Genomic DNA, 22,690 nt, shown 5'->3' on the forward strand with positions numbered 1-22,690 from the left:
ATCTTGATCACTGTGTATAATCACTGTCTGATTGGTCCTATACCGCAAGTGCGCTCCCATCGTGGTTGCCATCGCCTGATCCTTCCATTACAGTTCTACAGGAAATCGTTTTAGAGAATTAAAAAGAAAAATGGAGTCCGGAACTTGACTATAAAAGATGCTTGCATGTGTTACATGAGCAACTCGATGGCCATTGCAAAATCATACACGGCTAAATGTATTATTTAGGAAAGGAAACAGAATCGCTCATTTGTACAGTGGTTTGAAATCTGACAATATATGAGGTTACAATGGAAATTTGTTGAATGTCTTGTCTTGATTGTCCAAAGAATATATAAAGGGCCTAGTTTCTGTCTTTTTCCTCTTCTTTTTCTTCTTCTCTCCCTATATACAGCAAACACACTTCTTTTCTTACCTCCCCCCCTTTTTTTTTCTTACATAATGGGCCCGAAACGCAACGCCACCACATCTCACAAGTCCAGTGTCCAATCTCAGTACGAAGCACTGGAAGAAATACAGCAACATCTAGATGACTTGCAAACGGATCGTGCGTCTATGGAAATTGTATACACATCACTGAAAAATGCCTTTTTAATATATCCTTCTGCGGAATGGGACGAAATCGACAAGGAAATATGCAGAGCCTATGATGATCTGATGGCTCAAGTGAGGCAGCTGGATCGCTCACTGAAAAAGCTGGACAAATCCATCAAATCAACCATCACACAAAATGCCAACACATCAACATTGACATAACCTCAGGACTTGATGCATCAAGATTTATCATTTAAAAAGACAGACAGACAGACAGAGAGAAAGAGTGAGAGAGGAGAAAGACGGTGGTATGTGGATGTGTGTACTCTATGGATCTTTCTACTTGTTGAAAGAGAATCCCTTCTTTTTGGCCTTCTCGGGTGTAATGGGTCTACCTGATTCCAAACGACGTTTTCTCTCCTCTAGTTCAGAGCGTTGTTTATCAAGGGCATCCTTCATCTCTTTGTGGCGTGCATACAACTAGTCAATAAGATGCCGTGTTTTTTTAGAATGAAATAAACTGTATACCATGTTGCTCATTTTTCAATTTTTACCTCTGCCTCAGAATGCTTCAATTTTGCCTCCTTCTCAGTTACCTTTGCTTGGAATACAGCCCTCATTTCAGATTCCATCTTGGCCAATTTCTGTTCATGAGCAAGCCTCTTCTCCTCCATCTTTTGAATGGGGCTAATGAGCCGCAAATGTGAGTTACCAGGAATGTGTGTGTGCCCCTGAAATATAAACAACTTACTTGACTTCCTTAAATACAGATGGATCCTGTTGGATACCCATGGCTGTCAGTTTCTCAGTGCGGTAATTCTCATACAAGACATCGTTTGTGTATTCCTTTAGTTCTTCCATATGCGTGCTACCATGTGAACCGTTTTGTGAGTCAAGTGTGCACAGGACATACAGTAAGGAGAGAATTCTCCTAAATGGTGGGACCTTACCGGATCAACATTTGTCGGAGCTTTACGAAATCACAATGATCCTCGTTATCAACCTCAATGATACCCCATGGATACATTCTACCACGCACACGACGTCCCTCAGCCTCAAATTCCTTGTCAGAACCAACCACAGCAAATGGGATTTTGGACATGATTTCACTGTTTTCAGCAATGGTTTCCATATCGTCGTATTCATAGACAGGCGCTTGGTAAATTTGGATCCGGTGGTAGTTGATATCAGCCAAGATACGTTCCTTGAAGGCGACTACTTCTTCTTCCGTCATGGTGTCTGCTTTGGCAATAATGGGGATCAAATTAACACGGGTATGAAGACGACGCATGAATTCAATATCTAGAGGTTTCAAACTTAAAAAGATGTGGGATGGTTAGTCAAAAGGGGAGCTTAGGGGAGGGTGCCATCAGCAATTCCGCTCATTGCTATACACTTACGCATGACCTGTAGGAGCAATAAAGTAGAGGCAGGCATGGATGCGGTTATCAGTCATCTTTCTACGGTTGACTCTGTTCTCTTGCTCAAGATAGGCATCACAGCGAGATTCAATGTCGTCCAAGATGGGCTTCCAGCTAGACTTGTGAGATCAGACACTTGGCAAAACGATGGACAGTATATTAGCAGCCTTACCTCTCCTCATTGTTGACGAAATCACCAAAACCAGGTGTATCCACTACAGTCAGCTTGAGCTTCACGCCATTTTCCTCAATATCGGCCGTGGTAGATTTGATTTCAACTGTTTGGGGCACCTCTGCTGTTAATTCCGCAATGTCCTTGGGAGGATAGAGCTGGGTGTTAAAGAGTGTATTGACCAAGGTCGACTTTCCAAGGCCAGATTCACCTTGCATGCTGAGTGAATACATGGACACGATGATCGCATCATGATGTGTAACTTACCGACTACCATGCAAGTGAACTGGAAACCTGTTTTCACTGATTTTCTATGAACCTGATTTGGTAAATTTGCAAAACCAACGTAACCTTGCAACTTTTTACGAATTACTGTAATCTAAATGATGGGTTAGATGAGACAATTTCTACATTTTCCAACTGGGAAAGAGAGAGATAAAGAGAGAGAAAGAGATAAAGAGAGAGAAAGAGATAAAGAGGTAAAACTTACTCCACTCATAGAAGGCGTGGAAACTTGATCTAAATTCACAAAAAAAAAAAAAAAAAAAAAAAAAAAAAAAAAAAAAAGACATTCAATGCTCTGATGCCAGGCGTGTATTAAGCTTTAAAGTTACCACTCATCTTTTTGTACAAGTTCTGTAGAGAAAGAGAAAGAAAGAAACGTTAAGAAAGAAAAATGGGCTGTTCAGTTTGATATTAAAGGAGGCAAATTGAACAACAAAGGGGGGGGGGGAGAGCAGGATCAAGTTATGCATGCCATGTTGTTGTTGTTGTTGTTGTTCTTATAATCTCCTATACATTGCTTGCTCATCGCATTGTGAACAGTGGGAGAAAGCAAGCGCAAGAAATGTAGATCTTCCTTTTTCCATTTTTCCAGTGTGAAATGTGTCAAATGTCTGTGCATGATAATACCTCGTTTTCTTTCTTTCTTTCCATGATTGACAACAGAAATATGTCCTATAGCATCTAGGTACGACATTCGATGGTAATGATTGGTTGGGAAATATTCCAAATTGGGGTCAAGAAAACTTTTTCCTTGTGGTGTGTGGTACATCCAGTGGATCAAGAAATTGGCTATTTAAAGAAGGCCAGTCTTTTCTTTTTTTTACATGTTCTTCTCTCTCTCTCTCTCTCTCTCTTTCTCTTATACATCTTTGACAACATGACCTCCATCTACGACAACATCCCTGCTCTTGATACTTGGTACCATAGCAAAAATCAAGGTACTGAACCTTATCAAGTGGTGCCTTGCGTAAAGCAAAGAACAAATAGCAACACTGTTTCCTTTTCAACCGCTCCTCCTGCTGTGTACTGTTACGAAAATAAACAAAAAGTTCTCGAAAGACCACTCCATAGAAGAAATAGCAGCTCTGAACATGGTAAGCAGCTCTCATTGAGCGATTGCATCATTCACCCAATCTAACCTATCCACCCATCCAGTCAAGGAATTGCTGAAGCATTACACCAGCAAACTTTCAAGGCAATTGAGCAATAGCTCTCAGTCTGGTTATCGTCGAGCCTAATCTGATTGCAGAAATCACACGCATACATATCACCATCTAATACTATTTATTACTACTACTACTACTACTACTACTACTACTACTACTACTACCTCTACTAATCTAATACCTTAAAATTACTATCATCGCTTGCTTTTGGTCTTTTTGGACACCACAATAATCTCTTGCTCCTTGACCATCTTTCGCTTCTTGTTGTTATCCACCATTTCAAAGCCTTTCAAGTCAGCCGTAAATAAAACCTGTAAATTAAAATCGTTCCATTAGCATCTTTCTGGGTTCATTAAACACGTTGAATACGTACAGAATGAGCCCATCCACTGTATTCGCCAAATAGCGTTCTAAAGTGATCCCCCACTTGAAGGTAGAGCTTGCTGTCCAGTGTTTTGCCTTTTTTCTTGCTGCTGAATCCATAATCCCTGAGTGCGATTTGCCAGACATGCGTGTCTACTGGTATTGATTCAGTTTGATCCAACGACATGAGACACTATGCACCCACTGATAAGTTACATGAAACATATCCAGCCTGTACATGGATCACCTTACCACACAGTCAGCCACCTTGGGCCCCACACCTTGCAATGTCATCAGTGACGACTTGGCTTCTTCATAAGACACCTCTCGCAATGTATGGAGCCATTTCTCCTTGCGATCTGGATGATCCGCCTTGATCTTGGAACATGTGTTGGCAATGTATTTCGCCCTGTACCCAAACCCCAACTCTCTCAATATAGACTCCACCTTGTTATCATCTGTTGTGATCTCGTCCAAAGTAGGAAAGTCATAAAACTCGGTGTCATCCAATATTGCTGCCTTCTTGCCGAATCGAACGCACATTTTGTTTACCTAAATTTGTATATTCAAAAGCGGGTTTGTACACAGACACAATGCGGCTCGCTTTCTCTTTCTCCCTCATCTTACCATCTGCGAGATGCGACTGATGTTGTTGTTGCTGCTGCAAATAAACGAAATCAGATTCTCCCAGGGATCTTGTCGCAGCATACGGATGCCTTGGAAATGGACCGATTTCTTTGCAAAGTTGGGATCCATCTTGGACCACCGTTGATAGCAATCTTGGAGCGACACTCTGTCCAATTGAAAGTAATCTCTGATTTCTGTTACTGCTCCTGCATTCAACGCCTGATCATAGCCATACAAGATGGTGGTGGCTGTATTCTGTATATCAGCATGTGTCCAAGGTCCTGCTTGTCAATCAACACTTACGAGTCTCTTTCAAGACCACCAATCTGCCGTTCAACACAGACACCCTGAATAGAGTGATGTTTAAGCAGCCGTTAAACACTAAACAATTACATCATGTGCATACCAGTTTTCGTTGAGCTGCTTCCATCGAAATGATTGTCCACAACGAAGGGTGTTTAGTCTAAGCTCGTGCGGAGAGATGTGAAGGTCTTTCCATAGCAGAGAGGCAGATTGTAACTTCAACATGGTGCTGTATGTATGTAATAAGCGAAACAAAAAGAATGGATGCTGCTGCTACTACGGTAGGACCAAGAAACAAAAGTGGGTCGGCGCTTGCAAAATTTTCGATGGTGGATCGAGCTTCAGGACAGTCAATCATTGGTAAAATGTCCCTTTGGCGAGAGAGTTATTGTAGACGATGAGAGCCCAGATGGAACACGGGACTTTGTTAAATCAACGTACCTTGAGATGATGAACAAGAAGAGAGGTTCTCTGTGAGAATATTTCAGATTTTGACACTCTTTTTTTCGGTGCAACAATCATTTTGACAGAGGGCTTTTGGTATCAGGTCCTCTTTCCTGGTTTGCTCTTTTTTTTTTTTTTTTTATATCTTGCCTTTCTCTCCTTTTTTTTTTTTTTTTTTTTTTTTTTTTTTTCTTTTTCTTTTTCTTTTTCTTTTTCTTTCTTATTCCCCTTAATTTATATCCACTGTCAAATAGCAGGCATGAAGATACCACCAGCCAGGAGACTACGAAGTAATTCTAGCAATTCCAATCGTAATTGGAAAGGGCCGTGCAGGGTTCTCTCCTACATCAATAAGAGCGAAAGTGTCAAGAGAACCAATTCTGCAATTCAAAACTGTCCTTTGGCAGGTGTTCGTGGTGGAGTTGCTTATGCCAGACAATCAAAGTCGCATAAAGTAGCTGACCCTGTACTGACAAATGCAAAAACCTGTGTCATGACAAAAGGCATTTCTGGTAACTACACGTTTACGCAAGAAAACAAGAGAGCCTGGGGTTTTCTGGTTCGAAACAAGACGGAACCGTTCCTTTTAATTAGACATGTGGAAGATAGAAAGACCAGTGAACCAGCCGGGTATTCGATTGGAGGTGATCCGGACTCTGCGATAAGGTACGTATTGCATCCCAACTTGGCTGGCAAGGATGCTTACACGCCTTTTTGACACCAGAATCACACACAAGGACGCCGAGAAAGATCACGCCTTCATTTATGGTGTGGTAAGTAGTAGCTGCTGCTGCTGCAGAGCGCAATTTGATTTTTTATACTGCTGCATAAAAAAAAAAAAAAAAAAAAAAAAAAAAAAACTCTAACCAAACAATTCCATGTTGATAATAGAAATCACAAAACGAAAAGGGTATTCATCAAGTGGCTGTCTATCTCTCAAATCGAAGGTAAGAAAATAATGGTAGCAATAACAACAAACAAGCGGAAATCTTAATTTTGCCTTTTTGTGTAATGTAGCTCGAATGGGATCTGGATCAACTCGAAACGCATGCTCATCCCCACCGTAACGCTGTCTGCTGAAGACGAGATTCGCTTCTTTGATCCGGAAAAATACAAGGATACCACAGGTAGGTTTCATTCATCCACTCTTTTCTACCGAACAACCCCAGATGCTCATATAGCAATAGAGAACCCGTCTTTCACTTTCATCCGAAATCCAGATTGGGACACTTCCTTTGGTGATTCCATCCACGATCTCTTCCTGACCGGAGGAAAGATTGGGTCTGGTTCTTTCGGGCAAGTCTTCAAGGCGCAATGCAAAAAAACCAACAAGATAGTCGCTATGAAGGTGATTTACAAGAATGCACTGATCAATAAACCAAAGGCAAAAGAATCACTGCTCCGCGAAATAGGCGTTTGTCTATCATTTCCTATTCATGTAAGCTGCACCTTCTTATCCATCGCGAAGAGTTTGAAAGCTGACAGGTGGTATATAGCCTTGCATTATCCAGGTGAATCGACTGTTTGACATTGACAATAAGATATACATTATTATGGAATAGTAAGTATAGGTGTCTATACAAGCAGCAGTGATCTAACCCATGTATATTATCAGTGGCGTTGACGGGGACTTGTTTGACAGTGTCACATCTCATGAGATGGGTCTGAAGGAATACGAAGTCAAGATCATCTTTGACCAGATTGCACACGCCATTTCCGTAAGCATCATAGACAACTGCCCTACTCAAATATAACTAACACAATGGCAGTTTCTTCACAGTCGCGGCATTGTTCATCGTGATATCAAGCTGGAAAACATCATCATGTGCGATCGCAAATCTCTTACTGTCAAGCTATGTGATTTTGGGCTTTCCACCTTTATTCGTGGCAACAAGCCCCTTGAGACGAGCTGTGGCACCATCATGTATGGTAAAGTGACACGAGCATATGGCTGCATGAAATGAGGTTTTCTTATTAACTCCTGTCTCTCTCTCTCTCTCTCTCTCTTTTCAAATCAGCTGCTCCCGAGTTATTAGAGTCAAAAGGATACGGCAAGGAGATTGATGTCTGGAGCTTGGGCGTTCTTCTGTTCACTGCATTGGCGACGAGTACGCCATTCCTACAAGGTGTGTAACAGTAAACGAGATATGTTAAATGCTAAATACAAATAAAACGACAGTAGGTGACGAAGGCAAGGAGGAAGATCGACAACGATTAAGAGAGCAGATCAAGAGTGGAAAATTGGATTACAGTTTACCTGTGTGGGAGGAGATCAGTGATGATGGTATGAAAATCTGCTTGTCACCTGTTATGGCATTGCATTACTCACACTCTGCCTTTTACCAGCAAAGGATCTCATTAACAATATGATTATGGTGGACAAGACAAAGAGATTCAGCATCCAACAAGTTATTGTAAGTACAATGTGTCTTTGTATACGCTCAAGCATTAATCTGCTAATGGATACAGGAACATAAATGGCTGAAAACGATCGAGGTAGTTACATTTAGATTGATTGATTTTGCAACGACTAAATATCTTTTATAGAGCCAAGAAGCATTGAAAGCTGGCTACCGTCGTAATCAAGCTTTGGTGGATTACCTCGAGCAACAAAAAATGTGAAAATAACTGATTGATCATCAACTACCATCATCACTAGATCAACATACCATCGAATCTGCTCAAATACTATTCATATCTCTATACCGTCCAAAAAAAAAAAAAAAAAAAAAAAAAACCAAGTCTTTCGTAAAATGGATTTGATTGTATATTTCCCCCTTCCCCTATAGTACATACAGACAAAATATATACAGTACATCTGATTCATTTTGACATTCATTGCTCGATATTCGATTTACAAGAGTTCTTTTATTATAATAAATCATGTTTCCAAAGTTATCAAGACATTCGTAGTAAATATAGTCATCATCATCATCAAAGTGTCTTTTTAGCTTGATAGTTGTATTGTACACACTGGAGCTATCATTATTAGAGAAACGGAAGCCAATCTTGATTTATTACATTAATGTTATTATATATGGGACCATAGTATGAGATGAAGCTATCTGCGTTGTGGTTGTTGCTGATATGCAAACGATGATCCAGCAGCAGCTACTGGCACTCTTTGCTGTGTTTGTGGTTGCTGCTGTAGTGGTAATGGCTGCTGCTGTGGTTGACCAGGGAATGGCGCTCTTTGGTAAAAGTTGAGTTGCTGTTGCTCCATCATGCTTACCAGAGGAAAAACAGGAAGATTGCCTGTCATATCCTTAGGTGGCACGGGAGCTACTCGAACCAATCTCCAGTTATCTTTGGAGTAAGTGGGTGTGATGTTTGCATAGGGAGGTAAATTCTCGGCTCTCTCTGTTGTAGGGAATGAGAATATTTTGTGCGGTGGTAATGTGCCTCTATAAGATGAATCCAGCAAAGGTAGACGAGTCATGGTGCTTTCTATGATGTCTGTATCTGTTGTCGCATTGGGTGGTAGTTTTGATAGCATGGCCATCATGTGTTTTTCCAATGTTTTAGCTGAAATAGACGTATGAGATGGAGGGTGCCATATAGATACCGTACAACAGACACTTACCAATCTCGACTTCTTTCTCCTCAACGGCATCCCACTTTGTTTTTCCTGCGCTGAAGCGAGAGTGTTGATATTGAACAAGCTGCTCTAGTAATTGGCAATTTCGCTCTAATTCTTGTGCAATGTTATCAGGTGTGTTGTTGTTGTTGTTGTTGTTGACGGCTTCTTCTATGGCTTTGACGTCGAATCCCTCCTTTTCGAGCCATAATGCGTTTAGTTCCTCATCGTTTGTGTCCATCTCCTCTGCTGCTGGTTCCTCTGTCTCGTCTTCCTTCTCCAATTGCTTTTGCTCCCACTTTTTGAATCGTTTTGCGGAACGTCCCATGTATGTATTTTCGTATGTCGCATTTGCATTATTTGAATCGGAAGCGGGTGCAAAACTGGAAAAGGCGCCAAAATCAAGCCAATTGACTGGTGCATGGGTTAGTCTATAGAGCTCATCATTCATCAACGGAGGGACCACTTACTGGGTACGATGGGCTTGTCTTCATGTCGAACGATTTTCGAGTAATAGGTAGGTGGTGGTGCGACAACGTCTTTCAATAAAGGCACTTCATCTAGTGCTGCTGCTTGCGCTTTATGAACAATCAATTCATGGATATTGTGTGCTAGAGAGAAAGAAAAAAAAAAGCACCCATTGATTAAACCATGTTTACACTTTGCTGATCTCTCTTCATCCACTTACGATAATTAGTAATGGGTGTAGCAGCTGGATCTCTAGCAATCATGTCTGTAAACGCATATCCATCATTGGTTGGTCTGAACAAGGAGATGAATTCAACAACATGCTCGTTTTCCTCTAATTCTTCCTCAAGTCGAGATGCTTCTAATGCGAGGCTATGGTTGGTGTATGTGTACAGCTTCTTGAACGCGTCCAGTTCAGGGATTGATTTCTTGATAATGTGAATGCACGCAGAAAAGACCTTATCTAAATCAGCCTAGTGTTTTGCCTATTGGTGAGAGCCATTTTCCATGTCATGTCAGGAGGACAAGTACCTTTAATGAAGCGAAATCCTTGTACTTTAGCTTGTACACGCGCTCTATCACTGTATCAATACCAATAGATTCGTCTGCAGCTTTGCTCCATAAGAGGTGCTTTTTATCGACACTATGTAGCATGACGAGTATATGAGTACTCTAGTACATGTGGCAGTGACATTTGATACGTTACTCTGTGATATGATTTATGAACTGGATCATGATTTTTTGTTTAGGGGAGAGGTCACTAGGCACTTCACGCTTCTTTCTACCATTGAAGGATTTCTGACGCTGTTCTTGGATGGATTCAGCAGTTATATTCCCATTCAAGGCTGTGGAATCTGTGTTGCCTGTAGAGGAAGCAAACCTTGTCGTAGGCATGTCTTTGGGTGTATAATGGAGTAGGAAAGAAAGAAAGAAAGAAAGAAAAAAAGAATAGGATCACCAAAAAATACAAGACTCATCAAATGTAGTCCTGACCAAATTCTCCGCCTTGTTTTGACTACCTTTCCGGTGCAGTTAGATGCTCTCATGGAGATGTATAGAAGCATTTGCCCAGTGTATTCCAAATGAGCAAGCGAGCAATACTGATGCGACATTGGGCTTGCATCAGCTACTATACATGGATGAAACTTCAAATTTGTAGCTTTTGATCTATTGGCATGTCTTTTTGGAAATCCAAATCACACAGACTGTATGTAATCAATACACCAACGAGTAGCATGGCCAATTCCTCTGAGACGCTTCGTCTTTCATTTTTCTCAAGCACAAGTACGTACAATACGTGCTGGCCTCTTTCAATTCTTCATTTGAGCCTAGAGATTTCTCAATTTTTTAAAGTGATTTCTATCAGAAATGCCATTGAACATGGTGTGATTGGATAAATTGGCTGTTGTCAATAAATTTTTCAATCCCTTCTTACTCAAATACCAAAATGACAGACCAACTTGATGAGGATGGATTTGTCAAAGTAGAGCGCTTCAAGTACAAGCCAGTGATAAGCAGTAAAAAGAAGAATAAAAAGAACAGCAGATATACCTTTCAAGATCCAGATGACTGGAATATTGATGACATTTCAATCAACCTAAAGCAACGCAGGTATGTCATCAACGCAAACGCATCAGTGGTCTCTCTCTCTCTCTCTCTCTCTCGTACTAATGTATGTCCTAGGGAGGCATTGGTCAACAGTCGATTCTACAAAGATCTGCTAGGTACAGTCGCATTGGAACAGTGAATCGACAACGCACTAACAGTAGTATACAGTGATCTTTGATGACCATTTAGTAGCTACAAAGCCACACGATATTGTGTGTTATGGCATTGGATCAATGCAGAAGTCAAAGAACGCACAGTATCAGTTTGTGTTGGCACTGCTACTCCGAGAACTACTAAAGGTAAGTTTGCTTGTCTCTCTGTAGTGTATGCATTAATCAAACTCGAAAAAAGATCCCTGGCACCATGTATATCTTTGATCCAGTCATGACAGCATTAGACATGGAGCTGTGCAAACTGCATAAAATAGAAATTATTGCCGAGAACGAGGATGGAAAGCGGCTTGCTGACAAGCCAACACTGTTTTATATGCCTCACTGTGGAAGAGGATTGTACAGCAACACACTAAGCGCGAATTGGAATGAGAAGCATTTGCCAAACGTTACCATCATTGGTAACCGATTTGACATGTATGTCGGAAGGTGGGTCATCTCCTCAATTTGTTAATAGATTGTGGTGCTAACGAGTTGCATTAGTCAACTGGAAAAGGATCTCAAGAGGGAATGTCCCTACCTCATCCCTGCTGTTGATATTCTAGATGTTGTATTGTTTCCCAAGGAATTTGACAATAACCAGATCTTTAGTGATCTCTCAATCCAAACCTTTCCAAAAGAAACCATAGACAAGCTAGAGCCTGATTTCTGGTTGAGCGTTCCAAAGGATGTACAATAAATTTCATTGCAAGATGAACAAGAAAATAAAAGATTTACACGCATTTATTTAACGAATTTATAACGAGATATCCATTGAATCACCCTCAACTACAGTAGCAAACTTCTCGATTGAAGACTTCAATACAGCTGTTGTACCTCTGGGGAAGCGGTAACTTTGCTCCTTGACACCACGTTCATTAGGACGAGCATAATTACGGAGGTAATCAGTGTCATCCTTTGTAATGACACAAACATCGACATTTGAACCTGATCCAAGATCGTTAAAGACACCAGCTTCAATAGCCTCTCGAACAATATCAATAGCTTCTTGGCGGTCCATGTTGGGCTTCCATTTACTTTCAAATACACTCATTGCTGCCAATGAACCTGAACCCATAGTAACGTAGGGTAATTTGTCAGTGCTGCCGTGAGGGTACACGGTATATAACTGAGGTCCAGTAGCATCAAAACCACCCAAAACAAGGGCGGCACCAATATGACCTTGATATCTAGAAAAGAGTTGTTTAGTCGCCTGTCGTCTCTGTGGTAGTTCCAATATATATATATATATATAAGTATATATCATTTACTTGTAAAGCATCTGCTTCAATAGTGTCATGGCTGTAACAACACGAGGCTTTCTACCAGTTGATAAACTATGCAATTCGATTTGAGAGCTGATGAGGTTGGTGGTGAATTCAGTATCGGCGGCAGTACCTGCACCACAACAGTAACTATCCTATCGATTCAGTATACTTGCTAATCTCTGCTGTCTTGTATTAGCTTACATGTTGGGAGCAATGTAATGGATCTTTTCACAGTTTTTGTCGGCTACAATAGGGCCTTCAGTAGCTCTGGTATCAGCGCCTAAACAAATACCATCCTAATGCAACATGTTCAGCATTTACTGCTCTGCCAAATACCCTCTGTACAGTGCTTTACCTTGAAAACGACACCAACAATAGTGGTACCCGTACTGGTAGCCTTGGGAGGTTTAGCACCGTTGGACTCGAGTGCCTTATTTCTAACATGAATACCGTGAGATGCTGCATATGCCATGTACTGTGTCTTCCAATATACCTTGTGTAATTCTCGAAACTAAAACCGCCTTTTCCTAAAGTTGTCTTGGTAGCCATCGTTTAATGTTTAAATGTTCAATATTTGTAATATCACAGAAAGAAACAATAAATGTATACTTGTCTACAGCTCAGGATGAACTGCATGCGTAACAGAGCGGTAGACGCGTAATTGTTTCGATGTCACATTGAAGCCCAGTGTAAGTTACAACAGTGGATACAAAGGTCTCACTATCATGCTACTGTATCATATGGCATCAAATCAAGTTTATTTAAATAACGGACATCTCAATTGAAGCATCAATATTCCAATTGCGCGCCTGCTACAGCGAGTTGATCTGCCTTCTCATTGCCCTCAAAACCACTATGACCAGGGACGTATGTGAACTTAACATCTGTCTTTCTACTTTTCATGAGATTGACAATGGGCTCAAACAAATCTCTATTCTGAACTTCTTTTCCATTTGTAGCGATCCAGTTCCTCTTAACCCAGCTTTTATACCAAACAGTTACAGCATTAATCACGTACTGAGAATCCGTTCTGATCTCTAATGGTTTATCGCTCTCCTTTGTGTCCTCTAGCACATGCAACACAGCCATTGCTTCTGCTCGTTGGTTGGTTTGTCGCTCTCCCTTTAATCGTGCACTCACATTGCGAGGGTCGTTGTCTCCCCAATACACACCGTAGCCAGCACGAGCGTGATGTTTGCCGTTATTCGATGAAGCGCCATCCGTGTACACTACTGCATAGGGTTCTTTCTTTGCATAAGTAGGTTTGCGATCCAGCCCTGTATTTTGCAATTTACTAGGTCTCTCATTATCCGAGTTGCTGCTGCTTTGACGGCTTCGCTTGGGTAGGATTTTGGTGGTTGGTGCAGGATCGTCTGCCGTAAATAATGATTCACGTTTGTTTTGATCAAAGATGCTCACTCGTGTTGCCTGGAATTTGGGTTCCTGTTGTGGCGGTTTGAAATTGACTGTAGGTGCGCCCAAATCGACAAATGCTTGCGCTTCTTCCATGGTGGGAAACTTTTTGTATTGAGCATTTCTAAATCCCTTCACCTGTACTTGACATTCGGACCAAGTCTTGTACACACCAGGCTGTTTTCCAACCATCACTGCATAGTAAGTCTCGGAGCCCATGGCTGTTGAAAAGTATCGTCTTGTGATGAACCGAAGAATGATGAAAAATAAAAAAAAAGAAGCAAAAGACAGACACACACAGACACAGACACAGACACACACACACACACACACACAGCCTCCCGCCAAATGGGCTATTGTATTGTGTACACTGGGTTTAAATCATCTAGCAGGTCACTTCAGGCCTCCTTTAAAGGTTACATTGCCTCAATTAGTACGTACACCAGGATACCAGCAGCTTTTATGTGCAAGATCTACTGATCACTGTACAGTTTTTCAGCTACCATTAGTATTTAATGAGCAAGTACACCGCTTCTTGGTTTAATGTGAATTTTGAATGAATGCTTTTTTTTCCAAATGTTGTTTATTGCTCGCCGTGGATTCATATGCTACTAATGAGCCAATGATACATTTGCTATTATGAGCATACTTGCGTTTTGACATCTTACTGACGCACAAATCTTTCGAATGTGATGTATCAACCAGACGCGTTAATTTTTAAGCGTATCTCATAGCAAATCATCAGGTCAAATCCATAAAAGCATGACAAAATTAGGGCTTTCGAAAGATCCTATTGAAAATACAGCTTGTTTCAGGTATTCTTTGGATAAAAATGACGCCTGTTGAACCTTTATTCAGACTCTAAATTTGTGCTTTCCCCAATATTTATTAAATTGTGCGTCGTTTTGACACTGATGATCGACATTGCAAATATTGGCATCTAATTCTCCATGGATACACATGTCATTTACTTGACTCTTTCCTCGAATATCTACATTTCAACACAGATGGCTATCCGTGTATACATTCATCAGTCATTACGTTTCACCAAAATGATAAAGTAAACTTGAAACATGCTGTCTATCGGCTCAGTGTCCATGTTATTGTATCAATTTAAATGGAAGCCTATAAAAAAGTTTAAATCGAGCATCTAGCTACCAACAGACGCCCGATATTTACTATAAATATGGGATTGAATAGGCAGGATGCCAAAAACCTCCCAACTCTATACATTCATTTAAATCATGGCGCGCTCCTTGCTCTTCATCTCGCTTGCTGTGGCTGCCACCGTCATCTCCTCCGTATCTGCTGTTGTCCCTGAACCCATCGCTACCGCCAATGTAGACAATACCAAAAACTTTGACCCTGCTGAGGCTTTGAATACCACGCACAGCGCAAATGTCAGTGCTAGTGGCTTCACTTGTATCAATCTCTCTACTTCCGGCGGTATTCCCTTGAGCACTGCTACCGCCATCTTTGTTCCTACTACTGGCATGGCCTCGGCTACTGCCACTGCATCTGCATCTGTCATGTTGTCCTCTGCCTCTGCTGCTGCTTCTTTTAGCGGCACGGCTTCTGCTAACGTCTCTGAGATCACCAGTTCAGTTCAACAGCCCATTCCTACCGGTAAGCAGGGAAAGAAGGTCGCCAAGAAAGCTAGCAAGAAGTCCAAGAAGGATGCTAAAAAGTCAAGTGAAAAGGCCGAGAAGGCCCCTAAAAAGGCCAAAAAGGCTTCCAAAAAGTCTAAGAAGGCTGCCGAGGCATCCAGAGTTTAAGATAGTTTCAAACGTTCCTTACTTGGATAATTAAAAAGGCATTGTATGATGGCTCAGTGTTATGAATCTCGTTCAACTTACCTGACACTATACAGAAAAACAAAGTTGCATCACAGGATTTTTTGTAGATACTGTTCTTCCTAGCCGATCAATCTCGCTACGCTCGATGACGGCGTTGCCCTGCGGCTCTCGCTGAAGACATTTTAAATCAGAGACAATAAAAATCTGGTATATCAAGTAGGTTTTAAACAATCAATTAATAGGCTATATCATCAGAGCCAGGAGGGGGAGGTATCCAACCGTTGATGTTGCTCTTGAGGTGGTCGACATAAAGATGGTCATAAGTAAATATAGGACTTGTGTAAGATCTACAGCGACGTTTTTAAGATATTGCCATTGCAAAAGATATCTTTACGAGTTAAAACTCCCAAGAAGAAATATTTGAGTTAAGCAATTGTCCTTTCAATTCTATGATCTACATTTAATCAGTATCGCAATCAATATTGCCATCATCATTGTTATCAACAGTAAGGCATTTAGGTCAGCAAGCAGCCATGCCGTCGCCAAAATCAATTCAAACTCAGTTTATTTTTTCCGTTCAAGATTGGACAGATAGTGTCTTTTTTCCACTTCTTTCATCTATTTTGTAATATTCGACTATACAAATTGTGATGACCACCTTACGCCTCCTAATACACTTTTGTAGTGCTTTTCAAGGCGCTTCCAATGATGCCAAGTACAATAGACGTTTTGAATAAACTTATTGAGCAATTTGAAAAAATATGAAATGAGGTTTTTGACCAAAATGTCGAAATTTTGCATATGAAGACCTGATAAAAGTGGTTTTAGGGGCTGCTTTGGGACTATAGAAACATTTTGAATTAATATATACCATAGTAAAGTTCTTCGTTTTCAAGGTGAAAAACGCGATCGTTTGATTTTTGATGAAAACCATGAGGGATACCTCTTGCTTTTTGGTCGATTTTTGGTCATGTTTTTTTTGGGCCAAAAAGTTGGGCAAAGATGTCAGGATGTTACTATTATTCAAGCGCAATTGTTTGGCGTCATTCCAGTGGCTCAGAAAGGCCTACATGTCAAGATATGAAGGCTTGAAAGCTGTCAAATTTGATTAGGTATTGCTTTGTAGAGTTTATTTACACGGCATAAATCACATCTTTGGTGGCTACAATTTACTGGAAAGGCAGTTCTGTAGCTTGAGCAATTTATAATTCGAATAGGAGGTATGTTGACTCTGGTAAAGCTAATTCATGCATAGTTTGATGCGTTATGTTGTTGGAAAGTTTATTAATAATGAAAATGAAACCCCGATTTTGCTGCTTGAATACTATAGTTTTGCACCTTCTTCGCTTCGCTACGGTAAACTCCTCAATCAGATTAATATTCCCAAATGTTGGGTTAGATGCTTACTTGCCATGGCTTTTCACCTTCGCTTTGCTATAGTAAAACTGCCTCATAGGGCAATGTTGTAACTTCCCAGTATCACCTAAAGACCTTCCAGAAACGGTCTGTAATTATGGATCTGGCTCTTTTACAATGCCTCACATTTGTATCAATGGAAATAACTAGTATGCGTACAGACAGCATACTTATATTGCCTCTTACTACTCAAAACTATGCAAAGCACCGCATAAACCAAGTGAATTTGAACCGTGTTTTTTCGTGTTTCAGGCCGTTTTAGACTGCCAGAATAGCACCAAACCGTTGCTCTCATCGAGAGCTAACTTCCTGCCACCCTTGCTCAACTTTTTGGGGACCAAAAAGCATGAGGTATCCCTCATGGTTTTCATCGAAAATCAAACAATCGCATTTTTTTTTTTTTTTTTTTTTACCTTGAAGATGATGACTTTTACTATGGTATGTATTACATCAAAATGTTGCTATCAATCCAAAGCAACCCTTGAAACGTCGTTTGTGTATCTTTTATATGTAAGTTTTTGACATTTTTGCTAGAAACCTCATTTCATATTTTTTGATATTGCTCGATGCGTTTATTATAAACATCTGCCATAAGCACCATCATTCGATGCGCCTTGAAAAGCACTCCAGAAATGCATTAGAAAGTATAAGATGATCATCGCATCTAATATAGTCCAATTCTGCAAAATAGATCAACCGAGTCGTTTTTAGATCAAAATCTGTCCAATCTGGAATAGACGTTAAGCGAGAATTCAATTGATTTTGAGTGCTTCTGATATCAATGTAATCCACGATCTTGAAGCTAATATAAAGAGGATTGCAATTTGAAAAAAGTATTATAGTAGCTTATTCTCTCTACTTTTGCCTGATTCTGAAGCACATTTTGTTTCTGACACTCGGATTAATCATTGTTTATTACATATTCAAATAAATGGCCTAATATGAAACGCAAACTTTCTTGCTATTCAAAATTGCAAATGGCACTTGAGGTTTGATGTACTGTACATTGAGATACCACTACTAGGCTATACTATAGCAGCCACTAAGGCAATGCTATAATACCATATACGCTTGGGAACCTAATGCCAAATGTCCATTTTATTAAAGTGTAAGGGCCATCACATCTCCTGTTACTAGGAATTTTTAGCAAATAGATGGCAATACTAATTATGAAATACATGTGAGGTTTCTACTGAGCACTAACGAAGACAGACAACTGGTTTATACATACACACTTTTTTAAAAATCATGCAAATACTGTATTTTGAGGCGGCGTCATGTCACCCAAGTGTTCTACAGGCCCAAAAGCAGCGGATCAAGATTGCCTTTTACTTGGATACACATTGTAAAATATAGCTTCAAATGGGTTTGCTTGCACTACTACCAATATGCTCACTCTAATTGAACGATGACTTTTTGTTTGTTTGTTTTCCGTGCAACTTGCCTACATTCTTTTCAAAGAAGTAAGAGCATATCCTGTTGGTGACAGTAGCACCAGAACTTTGACAGCTCTGCTTGTACATATAAAATAGTGAATACATGTAATTTATATACTGCAATCACTGCAAAACTATACTGATAAAGAACCCGTTATTGTTTACATTTTGCTCGAACTTTTCAAATCCAAAGCGAATCAAATTGTTCACTTTCCGTTATCAACCGAATACAAGATGTAAATGTAAACAAGCTGACTGTGTTTAATCAATAAACGAAATAAACCATATGAGTTTATATCATATCTTGTGTGTATACAGTAGTAATAATGCATATCATATTGTAGGGCAGTTGAAGGCGATTCCAATGGTATTAGTTGCATTGTCTCTGGATGCCAGTAGCGTTCAGAATTGCGTTTGAAGTGTTTTTTGCGTGTCTCCTTAAATTGTTGCTACTGTAATCAAGGTATAAAAGGTAGAAGATTTCTCTCTTTATCTCACGTCCTTTCTTTATCTTTTTCTTCATCTTTTTTTTTTTTTTTTTTTTTCTCTCAAAAACAATAGACGCTACTAGAAGACTGGTGATCATGTAAGTATATTTGTCTTGTCTGCACATAACGGATGGTAACATGCTCTGAATCAGGGTGGTTCACAATACAAGGCTTATGGTATTTCAAGACTGGTTCTATTCTACTTGACGGCTTTCTTTGGATACTTTTGGTTCTCTCTGGTTCACTTTGGATACTTTTGGTTCTCTCTGGTTCTCTTTGGATACTTTTGGTTCTCTTTGGATACTTTTGGTTCTCTCTGGCTCTCTCTGGCTCTCTCTGGCTCTCTCTGGCTCTCTCTGGCTCTCTCTGGCTCTCTCTGGCTCTCTCTGGCTCTCTCTGGTCCTAGTATATAGATATTTATATTTATTTGGTCGTATTCTTTCGCATGGGGGATTTTTAAGGGCACACTCTGAGGTTTTCAAGTCTTTGGTACTTTGTCTTTTGAGAGTTTCGTGTCTTTGGTGTGAGGGTTTCTCTAGTAAGTCTTCTGGAATAAGTCTTCTGTAGTAAGTCTTCTGTAATAAGTTTTCTGTAGTAAGTCTTCTGTAATAAGTCTTCTGTAGTAAGTCTTCTGTAATAAGTCTTCTGTAATAAGTCTTCTGTGTTGTCATGTGTTTCCCTTCCCCCATGCCTACTTTCACTTTTTGGGTTGAGATTGGTCTCCACCTTCTCGTGGTTCAACCTGTAAGCTTTTTGTAAAAGCAACCAAGAGAGACCATTATTTTTTACAATAAATAAAATGAAAAACTATACAATACACATTAAATGCGTGTGCCTGATATGAGTACACATTAAACATTGCTTATTTTATATCAATAAAATCTTGTATTTGCCCAGGAAATTATAAATGTCGATATGAGATGCAAAGGGTATAAGTTTACTGCTATGGAAATCAATAATTCGGATTGGATGTATTAGCTGCTTTTGATAAGCTCTTTGGATCCGAAGGAGGCAGCTTATCTTGCCATGCAGATATAAGTACATCAAAGCCTAAGCTCGCATATGTAGGTGTTGGGGACTATGCACGCTGTAGTTTTGCCTCATGTCAAACATGAGTCTTTGCGTCTATGTTGGCTGGGCTTGTTCTGGTACGCTGAATGATGCTACAGCCAAGGATGACCTGGCTAAATGGCTGTATCTTTGTATATTTCGTTGTCATATATTTCATTTCAACAAAATCCCGGTTACCATGGACGGATGGAGACGGCGAGCATATTGATATGTCAGACAATGATTACATGGCTCGCTTGACTCCATTTTACTTTGGATGGAAGTGGCCTTCAACGATCTGATACACGCATTACCCTTTATTACTCGATTGTGCGCAAAACACAGCGTATTTTAGATGCATTTGAGCCGTGATTTCTTGTGTTAAAGGCCGTTTTAGGCCGTCAGAATAGTATCAAACCATTGCTTTCATCTAGCACTAACTTCCTGCCACCCTTGCTCAACTTTTTGGGGACCAAAAAGCATGAGGTATCCCTCATGGTTTTCATCGAAAATCAAACAATCGCATTTTTTTTTTTTTTTTTTTTTACCTTGAAGATGATGACTTTTACTATGGTATGTATTACATCAAAATGTTGCTATCAATCCAAAGCAACCCTTGAAACGTCGTTTGTGTATCTTTTATATGTAAGTTTTTGACATTTTTGCTAGAAACCTCATTTCATATTTTTTGATATTGCTCGATGCGTTTATTATAAACATCTGCCATAAGCACCATCATTCGATGCGCCTTGAAAAGCACTCCAGAAATGCATTAGAAAGTATAAGATGATCATCGCATCTAATATAGTCCAATTCTGCAAAATAGATCAACCGAGTCGTTTTTAGATCAAAATCTGTCCAATCTGGAATAGACGTTAAGCGAGAATTCAATTGATTTTGAGTGCTTCTGATATCAATGTAATCTACGATCTTGAAGCTAATATAAAGAGGATTGCAATTTGAAAAAAAGTATTATAGTAGCTTATTCTCTCTACTTTTGCCTGATTCTGAAGCACATTTTGTTTCTGACACTCGGATTAATCAATAATTTCAGTCAAAACACTTATTACAATTAGTACCATTGGAAGCGCCTTGAAAAGTACTTTAAGAATCTATTAGGAAGCGTTTTTTTTTTTGTAGGGGAGACGAGCTCCAGGCTTTATTTAAAGTCCTTTAAATGTCATACTGAGGGATAGAAACGATTGTTGGTGGACCCAATGTCTACAATGAAGGGGAATAGGATATTTTTGAATTAAGTTGGGAAAGAAATCTACTACTAATAAGGTGCGACACCTAGAGCCAATACAGTCTTGCGGAAATCGTCAAAATATAGATAATGGATAGAGTACAAAACACCAAACGAGGACATCAGTACTACGTCAAAAAAATCAAACAACTTGCGTTCACCAGGATTTGAACCGGGATCCTTCCGTTGGCATAAGGGAGTTTCTACCACTTCGCCCTACCACCAGGGACAACTATTAGGAAGCGTAGGATAATCATTACAAATTATATAGTCGAATGTCGTAAATAGGTGAAAGAAGTCGAAAAAAGCCAAAATCTGTCCAATCTTGAACAGAAAAAACAATTTGAGTTTAATTAATTTGGCGGCAGGCTTCGCTGCTGCTGGCTGACCCAAATGCCTTTCTGATGATGACAATGATGATAGCGGTGATGGCTGCGATATTGATCAAATAGGGATCATAGAATTGAAACGACAATTGCTCAGCGCAAATAATTTTTTGGGGAGCTTTGCCTCATGAAGATATCTTTTGCAATGGCAATATCTCAAAAAAGTCGCTATAGATCTTACACAAGTCCTGTATTTGCTCATGACCAGCTTTATGTCGCCATCTTGTTAAGAGCATCAGCAGCAGTGAATGATATGACAGTTCTATTATCAGAAAATGGCGATTGTGATGTACAAACGCTGCATAAGATTTGTATTTTCTTTCGCATTGTCCCAATAATAGGCTTCGTTTGATATCAGTGTAAGCAAAAAGGATGCTGAGGGAGATACCTCCTCTCCTCCTGGTTCTGATGGAACCTTTCTTTTACTAACTAATAATTGGTTGTTTAAAATCTATTTGATATACCAAAATGTCATAATATCTGATTTAAAATGTCTTTGAAGAGAGCCCACAGGGCGATGCCGACATCGAGCGTAGCGAGATAGATCGGCTAGTGCATAGATACAAAAAAAAATGGATTTTAGTGTTCACCCATCAGTATTCTCAAGTATACCAAGCAAGATATATACACCAGAGCTCTAGCGCTTCCATCATTCCGAGTTGATTTGCATTATGCATAATTTCAATTGGCTACCAACATGCTTTCTGGTTTAAGGTTCAATTGCGACTGACGTTTTTCCGTACATCTAATCACATACGCTGCGATTCTGTCAGAGTACCGTAGTTGATGCATCACACACCCAACAAATTAAACCCTAGCTGCCTGCAAAATAGCATTGTATTTGCCAGAAAACTCAAAAAAGAACATTGCGCATAGTTCTTTATAGCGGAGACGCGGGGCATCTGCACTTGTTCCCTTACAAAAGGTTGAATCACTGCCCGTTTAGTTGGGATCCTCAAAATCATATAGACGTTTAGGCGTTTTTGTTTCATGTTTCTGACTCAATTGTATCCAATGCAAGCCAATATTATGATATATAAAGCTTAATGCACTTTGATTTCGGAAGAAACACCT

General features: G+C 39.9%; 10 protein-coding genes across 10 annotated transcripts; 5 read left to right on the forward strand and 5 right to left on the reverse strand.

Moving 5' to 3' along the window:
• Positions 1 to 441: 441 nt before the first annotated feature.
• Positions 442 to 756, forward strand: RMD1_1 (sporulation protein rmd1; the record flags this gene model as incomplete). Its single annotated transcript, XM_064824752.1, has 1 exon — positions 442 to 756. One exon carries the CDS (start codon positions 442 to 444, stop codon positions 754 to 756), a length of 315 nt encoding a protein of 104 aa, XP_064680129.1.
• A 117-nt stretch (positions 757 to 873) lies between these two features.
• On the reverse strand, positions 874 to 2,626 carry PDA1_1 (alpha subunit of pyruvate dehydrogenase; the record flags this gene model as incomplete). The annotated part of the gene is made up of 8 exons (XM_064824753.1): positions 874 to 1,014; positions 1,089 to 1,221; positions 1,286 to 1,402; positions 1,485 to 1,850; positions 1,935 to 2,069; positions 2,128 to 2,338; positions 2,395 to 2,506; positions 2,618 to 2,626. The coding sequence occupies 8 exons, from the start codon at positions 2,624 to 2,626 to the stop codon at positions 874 to 876; spliced, it is 1,224 nt and encodes a 407-aa protein (XP_064680130.1).
• A 663-nt stretch (positions 2,627 to 3,289) lies between these two features.
• ATC70_005466 (uncharacterized protein) lies at positions 3,290 to 3,650 on the forward strand (the record flags this gene model as incomplete). The annotated part of the gene is made up of 2 exons (XM_064824754.1): positions 3,290 to 3,506; positions 3,568 to 3,650. The coding sequence occupies 2 exons, from the start codon at positions 3,290 to 3,292 to the stop codon at positions 3,648 to 3,650; spliced, it is 300 nt and encodes a 99-aa protein (XP_064680131.1).
• A 122-nt stretch (positions 3,651 to 3,772) lies between these two features.
• On the reverse strand, positions 3,773 to 5,096 carry ATC70_005467 (uncharacterized protein; the record flags this gene model as incomplete). Its single annotated transcript, XM_064824755.1, has 6 exons — positions 3,773 to 3,889; positions 3,952 to 4,134; positions 4,194 to 4,493; positions 4,569 to 4,816; positions 4,872 to 4,915; positions 4,975 to 5,096. 6 exons carry the CDS (start codon positions 5,094 to 5,096, stop codon positions 3,773 to 3,775), a joined length of 1,014 nt encoding a protein of 337 aa, XP_064680132.1.
• Positions 5,097 to 5,574: 478 nt separating this feature from the next.
• ATC70_005468 (uncharacterized protein) lies at positions 5,575 to 7,937 on the forward strand (the record flags this gene model as incomplete). The annotated part of the gene is made up of 13 exons (XM_064824756.1): positions 5,575 to 5,981; positions 6,040 to 6,088; positions 6,207 to 6,262; positions 6,333 to 6,442; positions 6,503 to 6,753; positions 6,812 to 6,876; positions 6,931 to 7,033; positions 7,085 to 7,244; positions 7,334 to 7,441; positions 7,495 to 7,599; positions 7,662 to 7,729; positions 7,785 to 7,811; positions 7,863 to 7,937. The coding sequence occupies 13 exons, from the start codon at positions 5,575 to 5,577 to the stop codon at positions 7,935 to 7,937; spliced, it is 1,584 nt and encodes a 527-aa protein (XP_064680133.1).
• A 439-nt stretch (positions 7,938 to 8,376) lies between these two features.
• Positions 8,377 to 10,254, reverse strand: ATC70_005469 (uncharacterized protein; the record flags this gene model as incomplete). Its single annotated transcript, XM_064824757.1, has 6 exons — positions 8,377 to 8,840; positions 8,899 to 9,306; positions 9,363 to 9,503; positions 9,581 to 9,833; positions 9,892 to 10,003; positions 10,067 to 10,254. The coding sequence occupies 6 exons, from the start codon at positions 10,252 to 10,254 to the stop codon at positions 8,377 to 8,379; spliced, it is 1,566 nt and encodes a 521-aa protein (XP_064680134.1).
• Positions 10,255 to 10,807: 553 nt separating this feature from the next.
• On the forward strand, positions 10,808 to 11,817 carry ATC70_005470 (uncharacterized protein; the record flags this gene model as incomplete). The annotated part of the gene is made up of 5 exons (XM_064824758.1): positions 10,808 to 10,971; positions 11,044 to 11,084; positions 11,137 to 11,267; positions 11,320 to 11,567; positions 11,622 to 11,817. The coding sequence occupies 5 exons, from the start codon at positions 10,808 to 10,810 to the stop codon at positions 11,815 to 11,817; spliced, it is 780 nt and encodes a 259-aa protein (XP_064680135.1).
• Positions 11,818 to 11,874: 57 nt separating this feature from the next.
• Positions 11,875 to 12,934, reverse strand: IDP1_2 (Isocitrate dehydrogenase [NADP], mitochondrial precursor (Oxalosuccinate decarboxylase); the record flags this gene model as incomplete). Its single annotated transcript, XM_064824759.1, has 5 exons — positions 11,875 to 12,307; positions 12,389 to 12,532; positions 12,587 to 12,681; positions 12,741 to 12,822; positions 12,879 to 12,934. 5 exons carry the CDS (start codon positions 12,932 to 12,934, stop codon positions 11,875 to 11,877), a joined length of 810 nt encoding a protein of 269 aa, XP_064680136.1.
• A 240-nt stretch (positions 12,935 to 13,174) lies between these two features.
• ATC70_005472 (uncharacterized protein) lies at positions 13,175 to 14,017 on the reverse strand (the record flags this gene model as incomplete). Its single annotated transcript, XM_064824760.1, has 1 exon — positions 13,175 to 14,017. The coding sequence occupies one exon, from the start codon at positions 14,015 to 14,017 to the stop codon at positions 13,175 to 13,177; it is 843 nt and encodes a 280-aa protein (XP_064680137.1).
• A 1,025-nt stretch (positions 14,018 to 15,042) lies between these two features.
• Positions 15,043 to 15,573, forward strand: ATC70_005473 (uncharacterized protein; the record flags this gene model as incomplete). The annotated part of the gene is made up of 1 exon (XM_064824761.1): positions 15,043 to 15,573. The coding sequence occupies one exon, from the start codon at positions 15,043 to 15,045 to the stop codon at positions 15,571 to 15,573; it is 531 nt and encodes a 176-aa protein (XP_064680138.1).
• Positions 15,574 to 22,690: the final 7,117 nt, after the last annotated feature.

This window comes from Mucor velutinosus, assembly GCF_035048745.1.
Source record: "Mucor velutinosus strain NIH1002 chromosome Unknown tig00001544, whole genome shotgun sequence".
NCBI classification, from domain to species: domain Eukaryota; kingdom Fungi; phylum Mucoromycota; class Mucoromycetes; order Mucorales; family Mucoraceae; genus Mucor; species Mucor velutinosus.